At 37.6% G+C, this 16,896-nt stretch overlaps 1 protein-coding gene across 4 annotated transcripts in view; it reads left to right on the forward strand.

The window, feature by feature from the left end:
* The first annotated feature begins 366 nt into the window (after positions 1–366).
* Positions 367–16,896, forward strand: part of ndnl2 (necdin-like 2) — a 92,990-nt gene continuing 76,460 nt past the window's right edge. The window contains exons 1-5 of one of the 4 annotated variants that reach the window (XM_039775300.1): positions 367–590; positions 1,030–1,090; positions 5,242–5,367; positions 5,569–5,632; positions 8,649–8,728. In XM_039775300.1, the coding sequence (XP_039631234.1) occupies positions 1,037–1,090; positions 5,242–5,367; positions 5,569–5,632; positions 8,649–8,728 (324 nt within the window). In that variant the 5' untranslated portion in view covers positions 367–590; positions 1,030–1,036. Of the gene's footprint in view, positions 646–1,029; positions 1,091–5,241; positions 5,368–5,568; positions 5,633–8,648; positions 8,729–16,896 lie in introns of all 4 variants that reach the window. The other 3 variants (XM_039775299.1, XM_039775297.1, XM_039775301.1) reach the window with 3 other exon arrangements.

Genomic DNA, 16,896 nt, shown 5'->3' on the forward strand with positions numbered 1-16,896 from the left:
ATGTCCCATGTGTTCCCTGCCTTGCGTTTGCATGTTTTTCTGGTGGGTTTACTCGACGTACTTCAGATTCCTGTAAGTCATGTAAGATGTGGGGTTTGTTATGCTAATTTGACCCTAGTGTATGTGTGTGCTCGTATTCAGCCTGCAATGAATCAGCGAAGAGACTAAAATGGAAATGTCGACTTTAATCTTGAAATAAGTGGAAATGTGGATAATAAAGTAGACATGTCGACTTTTTTTCCTCGACATACACTTTATTTTTTATTCTCTGGTCCGTATTTTATTTCCTCCCCATTGCCCTAATACACTTCCGTAAATTTATCGTAAATGGACACTGCTTAACCTTACTAAGATGGCTGCCACTAGGGTTTAAAACAGACAAGCACAATCTAGCCTATGCACGCGCTTCATATCTGTGGTATTTAGACGTAATTGGCGTGTTTTTACCTTTACGTCGGGGGGTTCATTCAAAATGAGGAATCAGTGATGTATGGAGTGCTGTGTCTTTGATGTACTTTTGTATTTCCGATTTTTTTATGCGAAAAGCTGTAATTATAAAGCGAGTGGCGATCCGCTGTGAAGTAATAGAGGCAAGATTGTTGTTTTTTTTCCAGGACTGTAACATCATTTACAAACGTGAGTTAGGTAAAATGATAAACGCCATCAATGTTTCAACTATTTTGTATTCAGAGTGTAACGAATTTTTGGAGGTACTAATTGTATTCCGATTAAATGTTTTGGTAGACCGCAAAATATGAATGTTTCATCATGGGCTTCAGTGCCAGAATGTTTTTGCCATGTTTGTCTTTCTTTTTAACAAGACGATTATTAGTAAATTGCATTGTATAATTTACCCGGGCGGATCAGAAATGCTGGATACAGATTCTGTTGTTAATTCTTCCGTTGCCGGTTTCTTGAATTAAACAGTTCCATTGTTCCAACGTGGTATCGATTAATGTATTATTCGTAAACTTAAAATTTAGCAAAGTTGTGTGTGTGTTTTTAATTCATTATGTTTTTTATACGTAGTTTGGACATGTCCCAAAAGAAGAGAACTTCAAGCCAGAAGTCGCAGGCCCCATCTAATCGGGTATGTAAATATTTTAGTTTCAAAGTTGTACAAACCCCCAACACCCACACTAAAAATGACACCTATAGTAGGCAGAAAATTCTCCAGATGATTAAAATAAGCATGCCTAATGCATACTTTATAGCAAAGAATATGGCCAGATCATAGTGGACAGTCATGTTTTCAGTACCTGGTTTGTATTTAATTTAAACAAATAAAATGTTGGTGAAATCGCGTAAAAGCGCCTACAGCTTTGATAGGTGTGGTGCAGTTACAAAATATGTTATTATAGTAAAGCTCACAAAAATAATTTCGATTACACGTTTTTAAAGCAATAATTATTTACCATTTAAACACCTCTGAAATGTGTGATTGGTGCCATACCTTTGTGGTCTCTTATAGATGCATTTCCTAGTGCTCCACACCAGGGTTTAGTAAATAAAGGTTTTATGATAGTGATTTTTCGCAGTTAGGATAAGAGAAAAAAAACATTTTAATTAATGCACTTGTAATTTAGTAATAGTCACTCCACCATTCCCTACCATTTAAGTAATGCATAGTGTATCGGCAATAACCAAAAAAAATGGTTATGAAATATCCACAGCTAATGTCCATTCTTGTTTTCAAGTAGTAAAAAACACAGGATTTTTTTTTCAGCTTTTACTGTGTTTAATAAATGCCTACATCGGGGGTGCCTAACTCCGGTCCTGGAGGACCGCAGTGGCTGCAGGTTTTCATTCTAACCCTTTTCTTAATTAGTGATCTCTTTGTGCTGCTAATTAACTTCTTTTTAATTAATTTTAATTGACTTGGTTTTTAAGAAATGTTTCCCTGAATTTCTTCATTGTTCCTCTGAATTTCTTCATTTCTTTCCTTAAATGGCACCCAAACAGAAGTGAAATGTGAAGTGAGGGAGCCAACAGAAGACCAACTAAGTCAGGGCCTCAAACTCCAACCATTTTCACTCCAACCAGTTGGTTAATGAGGCACTAAGTCTTGTTGTTAATTAAACCCGTTCTTTAATTCCATGGCTTGTTGCTGCTCTCATTATGCAATAGTAGACATTTCTGAAATTGTGGATTTTCTCTTTTCTAAGAGCAGATCAGCACACCTGAGACCTTCAACTTTCTTTATTTTCAGATATTGTATGATGGTCACAGTTTACTGGTCCTGTTTGGCTCATTTTGTATCTCATTATTGTTTGGCTGCTAATTAAGGACAAAAAACATTGAGGGGTCTGAGTCTTCAAGAGCAAATCAATAAAATTAATTCAATAGAAGTTTAATTAGCAGCAAAAACAGGTCACAAAAGAAAGGCTTAGAACAGGGGTTCTCAATGTCGGTCCTGGGGACCCCCTGTCGCTGCAGGTTTTTGTTCCGACCAGCTTCTGTTTTAATTGAACTCCTGGGCTAATTAAGTGAACTGATATTTCCCAAGTTCTGTGTTTAAGGAACAATATATTAATTAGCAAACTAAGTTTGCTAAAAATATATATATTAAAATGTACCAAGCAGTTATATAGGAATAATGTATTTTTTTTCTTTTTAACAGTATTTTCATCTTGATTTTCATTCTACTTTTCTAGGTGTTCTAATTGTTTAATCCATTTACTAATTAGTGGGTCTGACTCTAAAGTAGCTGCAGCCTTTGATTATTCAGTGTTGTTTGCCTGGGTGTCTGCTCTGCTCATTTTAAGTTGTCATTATTAAGATACAATGGGGGGACTGCACAGAGAAAGGGCAAAGTATAATGAAATCAACAAAAGAGAGTTAAGCATTTAAATATATAGCCCAGCCTACATTATGAACATTCTTTACTGAAAGTACAAGTACTTGATTTCCAAATGAAGGCCAAGAATTGCTGTTTGAGAATTTATACCTCTGGTGAAGGGACTATGCTGGTACTAGAAATTACAGCACTATAGTTGCAAACCCCAAACTAAGTTTTTGCCAAAAAAAACGCAATTTGAATACTACTTGTCATTTAGTGTTGTAATATACTTCCAAACACAAAGGCACCACCGAATATATGTCCAGATAGATATGAACAACTAGAAAAAAAAGACATGAAATGCCAGCAAGTAATTTGTAAAGTTTTGAAGCAGTAAAAAAATTAAAAAAAATTCTACTGTGTGCCTAAATTATAGTGCAGAAAAATTGCAAAATTCTAAAATGATTTTTTTTTCTGAAATATACCACCATCACAATTTATAATTTCCCTTATAATAGCATAGGTTCATTAATATTTGAAATAATAAAAGTAATGTCCAGAGAAGAGAAAACAATATACTGCAAACTTGATCAAGAGTAAAAAAAAAAAACAAAACTGTATTACAAACAGTTGTGCAAAACCATCCAATTACAAAAACTGTTATAAAGAACACACTACAAGTATTTACAATTCAAAATAGTTTTTTGTGTGACTGTGCAAAACAGTTTGAGTGTAACATTTATACACATACATACTGTACACATATATTACACATGCGCACACACACACTGTACATAAATGTAAATAAATATATATCTGTGTGTGTGTATATATAGAGGTAACAAGCTAAGGCAGACTTTGAATCGGTCATATTCATATGTTCTTAAGTTGTGAACCATGAGGCATGGGTAAGAATTATTGGTAGCATTTGAAAGCTTTAACACTCCTCATTTATGTTTACTAGATAAAGACCATCAGATTAAATCAACCCTGTCTGAAATTATACCTTATAGGTGCAATATGTCATTTTGATGGCAAACTATTCAACTTTATGTAAAGCACACTGTTATGATGATTTCTCATAGTTTGTTGTTTTTTTTTTTTTTTGAAAAATAAGCTCCATGTCGGAGTGCTCTGGCTGCTATTTGAAATGGGGGCAGACTGTAAAGAGTTAAAAAAAAAAAAAGAAAAAAGAAATTTTTAACTGATAATATATAGAGAAATATTCATAATACAGAAGGTATAAAAGAAAATAAAATGTTTCTCATTATTACAAGTTGTCTTGTTGTTTAATTTCTTCTGTAATGTACTTCTTTGAAACAAAGCTTGATGTTAAAAAAAAAAAAGTAATTTTCACCATTTGTCTAACAAATAACATTGTTTTACATTGATTCATTAAATCATATCGCTCATTAAACATTTCTTAAATGTAAATATACATGCACTTCTAGTAATGAGTCATTTTTAATCATTACTTGAACTTTTTTGCCATTAGAATATGCATTTACTGTATTTTATGTGTGTGTTATTTAACAGGGTACCAGTTAAGACATTCCTAATTCTTGAGGTGCAATTATAAACATGGATTGCCATTTTAATTTTATAGTACTTGTTTCTTAACAAAATTTATAATGTATGACACACAAGCAAATAATACACATAGTTCAGACCCTTAAAACCCAGAAATCTTGATAAATATCTTATGAATAACCTACAAGGCTAACCTGCTTTAGAAGTTTATATGTAAAATAGACAATCTTTTTTTTTTTTTACTAAGCCGCAATTTGATTAAATCCTTCATCTCTTATTTTTCTTATTGAAAGGTGAGCTGCTGTTCTTAATACAAGCTCGCTCACTACCCAAACTCAAGCAGTGTCTGTTTTAATTCAAAGGACAAAATGAAAAGGTGTGAATTCATGAAAGTAGTTTTTCTTGCAGTTTGCCTAATTGCACAGGATGACTACTCTGATTTCTTTTTCTCAGTTCATGACTCCAGTTTCTTTAATGTAAGGCCTAGTATTCCAGTCTTCCCTCTCTTTGGTAAAGTTTGCCTTGCTGCTCTTTATTTACAGGAAGTTCATAGCAACTGTTGGAATACCTCACGGACTCAGGACTACAGCTTAATTGTCATAAAACTTAGAAAATCAAATGCTGAAAAAAATCATTTTTGTAATCTGCCAATTTACTCTGAGTTTCTTAGAACATGAAAGAATTAGACATTGGATTAATGTTGAAATGTTTTTATGCTTTTAAAGTTCTTAAATGAGTTTCTCTCTTATGTAAAAACGGCAGTGTATTGTTACAGCTTTGTTTTGGTAAAAATCAAAAAAAAATCTCTTAAGATTTTATTTTAATAGCTTTCAAGTCTGTGTCCTGTATATTGTTTTTCACCAAGAGTGGCCTAGAAGCACTTTGCCCCAAATCCCAAGAGGCACTTTCTTAATACTATATATATTTTATAGCTGTCCCAGGTAGCAAGAAATGAAGCTGTTGACAGTGATGAGGAGGATGTTTCTCTGACAGAGCCAAGCACATCTCAGGTTCAGCAGAGTCTTGCAAGACTCACTGTGGCGCAAGTAGACCGTAAGGTAAATTACTTTCCAGTTGTTATTTCAGGGGGGAAATATGGTTTGCAGAAAAGTTAGTGTTCGTTTTTAACTTTTGTAGAACTGTTATTTATTTTCTTTTTGGATCACTTCCATGTTTATCTGGTGTGCATCAATGTCTCCTTTTTATCCTTTTTGTTTGATCTCATCTTTATTTATTTATTTGTTTTTCTGCTTATTAAGATGGCTGAAGTATTGCAGTTCATTCTCATTAAAGACCAGAAGAAAATGCCAATCAAAAGAGCTGGTGAGTTAACTACTGAGAAATTCTTAATATTTATTTTCCATAGCATAGTGTAACCTGAAGAAAAAACAAGGATTTCAGTGTGGTGTGGTAATTCCTGGCATAGTAAAACCCAAAGATTGTAATTAACTGTGGGGTCTCAAAATTGTAAATAAGTGTATTTATGTGAAATCTATATTTGTATTGGAGCCCGACAGATTAATCATGTAATAGATCAGATCAGCAGATAATGGAGATAACTTCGGCAGAAATTATGCCGATTGGAGCAGATTAGACACCAACATTTTGAGTAACGGAGTTGGACAAAAGACACCAGCATTTTGAGTAACGGAGTTGGACAAAAGACACCAGATTTGATGCACACACAAGTGGATTTACAGTAGGTGCAGTTGAGGAACCTCCTGATTTCAAACAATGGATAAGCCTTATTTGTTTTTAGGTTTTATTTATATTATATATTGTATACGGATTGTGCACAATGGCAATATTAAAAGAAGGTTTTCTAAGTTTAGCTAGAATCAGTTTTACCATAGCCAGCAAACGTTTACTGTTTTCACTTTTCTTTGCACAATAATAAACCTACTCTTCCATTTCAATAGCATTTATGTCACAGGTAATGAGAGCAAAAGCTTAGATTATATGTGACTTTATTTTGCTTGTGTTCTTTAAATTAAAAAAAACAATTACATCGGAACATAGTCCAGTGGCTGCACTCTGTATTGGTACATCCCAAATGGGTTTTATAAAAGAACTGAATAGGCTACATAAATATGTGCATCTGTCCTCTTTTTGTTATAACTCTTTATCTTGAAGTGCTGTTCTGTTTGCATGACAGATTTGCAATATGTTATGGTAGATGTACGTTATCATTAACAACTTTTGAAAGACAGTCATAACCTCTGCATCCATGGATTTGATTTACATAGTTTTCTCTTGTGAAAGCTGAACATCCAGGGCATCAGATTCGTTCGTGACTATGGCATTTTGCTACATTAATAGCAACTGTTTTGCAGACAATCTCGCTGCATGCCAGCCACAATGGGAGCAACCTTACTACCTATACAGTGTGCAGAGCTTCTCAGATGACTGGTTTGGTTCCAAAAACCATTCTAGCATTTCCAGTGAATGTTTCTTTTGTGTGACTGCATCAATCACAAGTATGTGTGTTGGCAAGTCCAATAAACATTGGTTCTCTTTAAGCACGTGGCTAGCTGTACTGTTAAGGTGGAAAAGGTTTGCTACACGCTTCACCCGGCTAAGCAGGTGGGTATTGCTGAAATTCTCAGAGTTGCCTGAGATACCAAAGTGAGCTTCTGCACGAAGCAGTCATGATGGGCGGATCTTTTTCTTTTATGTTTCATTCATTCAATGGCGTTGTCAATAGGTGTCGGCTCTAGATCCTCATTTTAAAGCATTTCCTTTTTGTCTGATTTGAACTAACGTAAAACCATGATTTTCTGTGCATGGAAAGTGACGTGCTCAAAAAGAAAAGGGAAGCCAGGACATTCATTATGCCTGTATGCATATGTGAAACTCATAAAAATTGTTACTTGAGAATGTTAAAGGCATTAATTAGTTTAGTATTCAGCACCTTGCCCCCTTTTAGTGTTCCATATCAAAGAAGTTACTTTGGAATCTAGCTGTTAACCCTTTCTGAAGTTGGCCCCAAAAATCTTCTTGGGGATATCTTGGTATTTTTGAGTAGAGAGTATTGTTATTTCACCCAGTCATCAAGGGTTGTTTTCCTTTACGTTAATGTGTACAAGCAGAAATAAGAGGAGGTGGGAGAGGAAATCAAAACCATATTTTGAACTGAAAAAGGTCCCTTAAGTCTTTGCTACCCATCTTTACTAATATATTTTCTGTATGTACCCACTTCCTATAGTACAGTCCTTTACCTGTAGATTTAACCATGCTTTTTATATAAAATATATCATAAGTATGTCTAACATCATTCTACTTTACAGTAAGTACCCTTTCCTTTTGCCAAAGAGCACAATAAAGAATAATTACTTTAAAGGCAGAACCTTCTTAGCATTAGATCCGAGCGTCACTTGGGTTGTAAAACAGTGCTTAAAGTGTTAGTCCTAAACATCTCCCGGGCTGTATAGACTCCTCTCGCACAAGTGTTAGACCCAAGGATTACTTGAGCTGTAAAAGTGGCATCAGCATTGCTCAGGAAATGATATAGGTGTGTCATGTGTACGCGTCAGGCCTGAATGAATCTGTCTTCAGGCAGTGAAATTGAAATGGACAGTGAAGGCGACAGTGATTCTGATGAATCCGAAAGTGACATTTGTGTCAATCACACGTGTGCAGTGTGCTGGTCAAAAGCAGATCAGCCTGGAAAGAAAATCCACAAGTAATCTAACTAATATTATTCTGATTGTGACGATGGATTGTGTATTTCACCATGCTTCAAGATATACCACACAAACACATTTTGACAGTACATACAGTATTAGCATTATTATTTGTATCATTATTATACTTTGCACACTTTGTACTTTTAGCGTTTTGCAAGTTTTACAGTAGAAAGATCATATTTAATAAATGTCATTTTTGAAGCTGAAAAATGCAACGCTTTTTACTTGGTTTTTTCGCAGAAAAATGTAACGCTAAGGAGGCTACCTGGCTTAGCCTCGATGCACAGCTGTACATATTCCTTAAACACAGAAATAAAATGAATAATACATAAAAATGACAAAAAAAAAAATAAGCAAGGAAATGTGTAAAGATAACCCTGCACATAAACAGCCACCTTATAGTAAACCTGCTCCCAGGTAAATTGAGGCTAGTGACATCTGTTGAGAATCCCCCCCTGTTTGTGACTTGGTACATATAGAACGGTCACCTGTATAGCTTTTTAGAAGTGTGATGTTTAAAACTGTTCATTTTATTGATGAACATTTTGAAAATTTTTATGTCTTGATTTGCTTTTTTGAAACTAATTTGAGAGTAGATTTTTTTACTGTGCCTATTATATTTCTTTGACATTGTGGTTGTTCCTTTATTTTAGATATTGTAAAGCATGTCCTTAAAGAATATAAGACAATTTACAGTGAGATTTTAAAACGGGTGGATCGTACTCTTGGGCAGGTAAGAAGTTCTTTTAATCCTTTTTTCTTTAGTTAAGTGTATAGGATATATTATTCATATGCTTACACAAATAACAATAGCTTTGTTTCATCAGGCTTCAGAATCTGTTTTCTATACAGATTTAACTTGATTGTTTTATTGTGTAAATTTTTCCACACAAAATACTTTAACTTGTAAGGTTCTTGTTATATTGGTGGAAAAGCCTAAATTATTAGCTTTGATTTATGCATACACTTCTCAGTACTTACGTTTGTGACAGTTTCTCATCATAGACTGCAAGTGTCTAGGCAGGCTAACCTCAGCATCTATACCTTAGGAAGGGCCAGCAGTCAACTCATTCATGAATAACACTCCTGTCAGGACAATCACATTGCTACCTGTGAAAGGTTTACATTTTCAGACTACCTCAGCAAAGACCAAGAGCCACTTCAAGAGCTTCACTTCTGCTTGGATGCACATGTGGTGTTTTCTTTTTACATAATTGTTTCCTTTTGAATGGGTTGTACAAAACAAATCTTTTAGTAATATGGTCAAAGCTGGCTACCTAAGCTTCAATACCTTAACAGGAGCCAGAGAGATGCTTATGTCCTTCGACTCCCTCATCGTTAAACCTGAAAGTGCTGTATAAGGCTGAACATGGTGGCGCCCATGCAGGCTGCGGCTTACAGTGCTCCCGAGTCTGCAGTAGTTAGTGTTAATCTTTGTTCGTCTTTATCAACTAGTATAAGAAAAGAAGTAGATTTAAGTGATAGTAGTACGCAGACATACATTTACATGCGGCAAATCCTGCTCGATTTCCGAAGAAACTGCGCCAAAATATCCAGTGAGGAGACAGAGGATTAGCAGTTAGTTTGAAGGTGAAATTAGAGTCCGGTGTTTTCAATCAATGGGATGACAATCAGGTGTGAGTGGGTACCCTGTGTTATTTAAAGAACAGGGATCTATCAAAGTCTGCTCTTCACAACACATGATTGTGGAAGTGTACCATGGCACGAACAAAGGAAATTTCTGAGGACCTCAGAAAAAGAGTTGTTGATGCTCATCAGGCTGGAAAAGGTTACAAAACCATCTCTAAAGAGTTTGGACTCCACCAATCCACAGTCGGACAGATTGTGTACAAATGGAGGAAATTCAAGACCATTGTTACCCTCCCCAGGAGTGGTCCACCAACAAAGATCAGTTCAAGAGCAAGGCGTGTAATAGTCGGCGAGGTCACAAAGAACCCCATGGTGACTTCTAAGCGACTGAAGGCCTCTCTCACATTGGCTAATGTTCATGTGCATGAGTCCACCATCAGGATAACACTGAACAACAATGGTGTGTATGGCAGTGTTGCAAGGAGAAAGCCACTGCTCTCCAAAAAGACATTGCTGCTCGTCTGCAGTTTGCTAAAGATCACGTGGACAAACCAGAAGGCTAGAATGGAATTGGAAGAATGTTTTGTGGACAGATGAGACCAAAATAGAACTATTTGGTTTAAATGAAAAGCGTTATGTTTGGAGAAAGGAAAACGCTACATTCCAGCATAAGAACCTTATCCCATCTGTGAAACATGGTGGTGGTACGCGTATCATGGTTTGGGCCTGTTTTGCTGCATCTGGGCCAGGATGGCTTGTCGTCATTGGTAGAACAATGAATTCTGTATTATATCAGAGAATTCTAAAGGAAAATGTCAGGATATCTGTCCATGAACTTAACCTTAAGAGAAGGTGGGTCATGCAGCAAGTCAACGACCCTAAGCACACAAGTTGTTCTACCAAAGAATGTTTAAAGAAGAATAAAGTTAATGTTTTGGAATGGCCAAGTCAAAGTCCTGACCCTAATCCAATCAGAATGTTGTGGAAGGACCTGAAACGAACAGTTAATGTGAGGAAACCCACCAACATCCCAGAGTTGAAGCTGTTCTGTATGGAGGAATGGGCTAAAATTCCTCCAAGCTGGTGTGCAGGAATGATCAAAAGTTACCGGAAACATTTAGTTGCAGTTATTGCTGCAAAGGGGGGTCACACCAGATACTAAAAGCAAAGGTTCACATACTTTTGCCACTCACTAATATGTGATATTCGATCATTTTCCTCAGTAAATAAATGAGCAAGTATAATATTTTTGTCCCATTTGTTTAACTGGTTTCTCTTTATCTATCTTTGGGACCTGAGTGAAAATCTGATGATGGATTTAGGTCATATTTATGTAGAAATATAGAAAATTCTAAAGGGTTCACAAACTTTTAAGCACAACTGTATCTAGATTGCAAATACATTGCATCAATGTTCATATTGTTAACTACACATCAGTATTGCTGCTATTTCTCTGTCTTGTCTTTGCATAATGTCTTGTTTGTGTTTTAATTTTAAATTTAAATTTTAATTGTATTTTTAATTTATTATTTGCATGTCATGTTATTACTCTATGGATCCTGAGCTTCGCAATTTCGTCTTTCTGTATACTTGTATATGGTTGAGATGACAATATCAAAGTCAAAGTGAACTTTAATTACTCTTAACAGCATACAGGAGGTTCTTCTGCCAGGTTATCTTTATCCTTTGGTTTCCCCATCCCTACATTTGAAAGAGCTAAACAAATAATGAATCACTTAAACAAGCACAGCTTGCTGTTGCATTCATCACTGGGGCAGAAGATTTTGATAAGCAAGGCAGGCTTCATTGAGACATTAAACTTTAATTATTAGTTAAGTTTATTTAAAGAGAAATCAGGCATCAAGTCCTAGTAGTCAGATAGAGAAGAAAACATACAACCTGCTTGAGTCTTCTGCTGATCTTTTAGGAAAGCGTGTGCTAGAGCAAACTGGAATGGGTCAAATTGAAAGATCTGTATCTGTGTTAAATAACTTACAGGGAGATGCCTTTGTGGGAACTTTAAGATCTATGCACTCGTTGGCAAAAAATGAGTTGCCACATACAATGTTTGAAAAGCTGTTGGAACACTGTAAAGAAATGGGTTGTTCATTTTTACAACATCTCAGTGCTGGTAACAATGCACATTATACCTCTGAAAGAATAATGCAAGAGCTGCTGGATGTCTTAGCATCAGAAATAAAATCTAACCTACTGAAAAATATACACACAAATTTTTTTTCAGTATTCTGTCCGATGAAACCAGAGACATCTCATTTGTAAAACAATTATTTACATTAAATGTTTGCCAGGTCACTAAAGAGGTCAGAAGTAGTTTTGTATCAACCCGCAATATGATTGATGGCAAAGCGAAGACTATAACCAACACGCTGATTGAGACTATGGACACTCTAGGCTTGAAAACTGCTTATCTGGTTGGACTAGGGTCAGATGGAGTGGCTGTTATGATTAGGAAACAGGTGTGGCAAAACTGCTTAAAGAAAAAACATCTGGACTCTTGGTCAACTTCCACTGTATAAACCAGCGATTGGCCCTTGCAAGTGCCCAAGCAGCAGCTGCTGTACCTTATTTAACAGAACTTACATCTTAAGGCGGCTGTTCTATTTTTTCCAAAATTCTTCAGTTAGGATGGCCGGTTTAACGGAAATTCAAAATATTCTGAACATTCCCCAGATTAGGCTGAAAATGGCCAGTGACACTTGATTGCTGTCCCATGACTCTGCAGTTCAGTCCCTACGACAGTGTATGATGAGTGCCATAGCTGCGCTGGAAAGAGAGGCCACTGAACGAAATGACATCATAGTTGAAGGATTAGATTAGATAGATACTTTATTAATCCCAAGGGGAAATTCACATAATCCAGCAGCAGTATACTGATACAAAGAAACAATATTAAATTAAATATTAATAAATATGAAAATAAAAATAAAAAAAGCAGACAATAACTTTGAGTAATGTTAGCATTTACTCCCCCGGGTGGAATTGAAGAGTTGCATAGTGTGGGGGAGGAACGATCTCCTGAGTCTGTCAGTGGAGCAGGACAGTGACAAAAGTCTGTCACTGAAGCTACTCCTCTGCCTGGAGATGACACTGTTCAGTGGATGCAGTGGATTATTCATGATTGACAGGAGTTTGCTTAATACCCGTCGCTCTGCCACAGATGTTAAACTGTCCAACTTTACTCCTACAGTAGAGCCTGCCTTCTTAACAAGTTTGTCCAGGCGTGAGGCGTCTTTCATCTTTATGCTGCCACCCCAGCACACCACCGCGTAGAAGAGGGCACTCGCCACAACCATCTGGTAGAACATCTGCAGCATCTTACTGCAGATGTTGGATGCCAACCTTCTCAGAATGTATAGTCTACTCTGACCTTTCTTACATAGAGCATCAGTATTGGCAGTCCAGTCCAATTTGTCATCCAGCTGCACTCCCAGATATTTATAGGTCTGCACCCTCTGCACACAGTCACCTCTGATCACGGGGTCCATGAGGGGCCTGGGCCTCCTAAAATCCACCACCAGCTCCTTGGTTTTGCTGGTGTTAAGATGTAAGTGGTTTGAGTCGCACCATTTAACAAAGTCTTTGATTAGCTTCCTGTACTCCTCCTGCCCACTCCTGATGCAGCCCACAATAGCAGTGTCATCAGCGAACTTTTGCACGTGACAGGACTCCGAGTCATATTGGAAGTCTGATGTCTATACAGTAGATTGAACAGGACCGGAGAAAGTACAGTAATCCCTCGCTATATTGTGCTTCGACTTTCGCGGCTTCACTCTTTCGCGGATTTTATACTGCTCAAAAGAATTAAAGGAACACTTTTTAATCCGAGTATAGCATAAAGTCAATGAAACTTATGGGATATTAATCTGGTCAGTTAAGTAGCAGATGGGGTTGTTAATCAGTTTCAGCTGCTGTGGTGTTAATGAAATTAACAACAGATGCACTAGAGGGGCAACAATGAGATGACCCCAAAACAGGAATGGTTTAACAGGTGGAGGCCACTGACATTTTTCCCTCCTCATCTTTTGTGACTGTTTCTTCACTAGTTTTGCATTTGGCTACAGTCAGTGTCACTACTGGTAGCATGAGGCGATACCTGGACCCTACAGAGGTTGCACAGGTAGTCCAACTTCTCCAGGATGGCACATCAATACGTGTCATTGCCAGAAGGTTTGCTGTGTCTCCCTGCACAGTCTCAAGGGCATGGAGGAGATTCTAGGAGACAAGCAGTTACTCTAGGAGAGCTGGAGAGGGCCATAGAAGGTCCATAACCCATCAGCAGGACCAGTATCTGCTCCTTTGGGCAAGGAGGAACAGGATGAGCACTGCCAGAGCCCTACAAAATGACCTCCAGCAGGCCACTGGTGTGAATGTCTCTGACCAAACAACCAGAAAGACTTCATGAGGGTGACCCAAGGGCCCCATGTCCTCTAATGGGCCCTGAGCTCACTGCCCAGCAGCATGCAGCTCGATTGGCATTCGCCATAGAATACCAGAATTGGCAGATGCACCACTGGTGCGCTGTGCTTTTTACAGATGAGAGCAGGTTCACCCTGAGCACGTGACAGAAGTGAAAGGGTCTGGAGAAGCCATGGAGAACATTATGCTGCCTGTAACATCATTCAGCATGAGCAGTTTGGTGGTGGGTTAATGATTGTCTGGGGAGGCATATCCATGGAGGGTCACACAGACCGCTACAGGCTTGACAAAGGCACCTTGGCTGCCATTAGGTATCAGGATGAAATCCTTGGACCCATTGTCAGACCCTATGCTGGTACAGTGGCTCCTGGTGCACGACGATTCCTGGCCTCATGTGGTGAGAGTATGCAGGCAGTTCCTGGAGGATGAAGAAATTGATACCATTGACTGGCCACCACACTTTCCTGACCTAAATCCAATAGAACACCTCTGGGACATTATGTTTTGGTCCATCCAATGCCACCAGGTTGCACCTCAGACTGTCCAGGAGCTCAGTGATGCCCTGGTCCAGATCTGGGAGGAGATCCCCCACAACCCCATCTGTCATCTCATTAGAAGCATGCACCGATGTTGTCAGGCATGTATACAAGAACACAGGGGCCATACAAAGTGCTGCGTACAATTTTGAGTTGCTGCAATTAAATTTTGGCAAAATGGACTAGCCTGCCACATAATTTTTTCTTTTCACTCTGATTTTTGGGGCGTCTTTGAATTCAGGGCTCTGTAGGTTGATCATTTTCATTTCCATCAAATGATGTGGCACCCTTTCGTTCCTAACACATTACCCAGTCTATATCAGTATAGATATCCAGGAGGATTTCTTTTTCCCATTGAGATCTGATGTGTTTTCAAAGTGTTCCTTTAATTTTTTTGAGCAGTTTATATGAAAGCATAATTAAATATATAACACAGATTTTTCGCTGCTTCGCAAGTTCTGCAGACAATGTGCCTTTTTACTTCCTGTACATGCTTCCTCAGTTGGTTTGCCCAGTTGATTTCATACAAGGGACGCTATTGGCGGATGACTGAGAAGCTAACCAATCAGAGCACGCAGTTAAGTTCCTGCGTGCTGAATGCAGTGTTAACCAGGAAGTCTCGTCTCGCTCATTCAGCATCAACGTGTTTCGCTGTGTAAAGAGTTCTGCTCTTTTGTGTTTATCTTTGTGCATAGTCAAGCCCTTCATTATGGCTCCAAAATTATCTGCTACTGCTTCAGGGGCCGTGCCCAAGCGCAAACAGAAGATGTTAACGATTGCCGAAAAGGTAAACGTTTTGGATTTGTCGAAGGCTACGATTCTTTTTATTTAAAAAGTAGGAAAGGAATATAAGATCTACGGCCGCAGTGTCCTTTTAACCAGGGTGCAAAACGAGTTGTAAGTGGATGTAATAAGGCAGTAGTCTGGATGGAATCTGCTTTAGGGATTTGGATTGAAGAAGAACAACGGCAGTGCTACACAGTTGCCTGAAGTGGCTTCTTTGGAAGAGCTGTAACGCTCTCATTTGTTGTGCAGTAAAATTAAACTCCTTGTTATCGGACAAGTCTTCGTGTCATTGTTGGTGAGTAACCATAATTAATTTTCTACTTGCAGTACTTAGTACATGTACGTACGTTTAGTGTCACTGTACACACATTTACTGTATACTATTTTTCTTGCATTGTACGTATTTATTGCTGGCGGCCTGTCTATTGTAATGGCTATAACGTGATATCGGAGACACTCAATATCTTTAAAATAATATTTAGGTTTTACTGTATATAAACAGTGTGTTTATATACATCATTTCAATGAATCTTACCTAATATCTAAGAGAATACGAAGGGATTATGCTGTATAACTCTGCGGGGAATATTTATAAACAGTGTGGGAGAGTTTATAAGGGCTTAAAATATATAAAAAATAACCATACAAACATATGGTTTCTACTTCGTGGATTTTCACCTATCGTGGGGGGGTCTGGAATGCAACCCCCGCGATCGAGGAGGGATTACTGTACAGTCCCCTGCGGCGCCCCTGTGTTGCTGAACACAATGTCAGACCTGCAGTTCCCAAGACGCACATATTGAGGTCTGTCTGTAAGATAGTCCACAATCCATGCCACCAGGTGTGAGTCTACTCCCATCTTAGTCAGCTTGTCTCAGCCCAGCCCAGATCCCGGGGACTTTGATTATAGGAAAGCTGCAGACAACTGGGCCTCTAGGAAGAATGGAAGAATAAATATTTAACTGAAGACACCATCTGCATATGCAAGTTGGCTTTGAAGAATATTTTTAAATTTTTCTTCATTATGTTTCCCATACTTTTTTCATTGTTTTCACTTTTCTTCCCAACAGCGACAATCGTTATGCCTCTTAGTTTATGTCCTAACAATTGTTATTTAAAATTTTTGTTAGGGTTGCAGGATCTTGAAACTTTTTCCATGTTATACTAATAATGATGTGAAGTGTATAATGTGTGAAGACTTTAGTCCAAACGTGTATTTTTATTCAAGAATATAACCAAAGAAAAAAAATTCATTCAATTTATGTGTTGCTGTCAATGGGTTAAAAACCCAAGTTCAAATGTCAATCGACAGAAATTTTATATATATTCTTGGATGGTGCAAAGGTAAGAACTGCTGCCTTAATAACCCAAAGGTTACGGGTTGGAGTCCTGGCACTCTGTGTTTTTATTAGTGAGTTACTATTATTATTACTATAGTAAAAACATACATTTGATTTGAGTCTAACACCCAGCTTAAATTTTGGCTGCTTGTAAAAGCTGGTGCTTTAAATTTTATTCAGTTTTATTCTGTCAGTGACGTTCACATTGTACA

Source organism: Polypterus senegalus, chromosome 13, assembly GCF_016835505.1.
Source record: "Polypterus senegalus isolate Bchr_013 chromosome 13, ASM1683550v1, whole genome shotgun sequence".
In the NCBI taxonomy this organism is placed as follows: Eukaryota; Metazoa; Chordata; class Cladistia; order Polypteriformes; family Polypteridae; genus Polypterus; species Polypterus senegalus.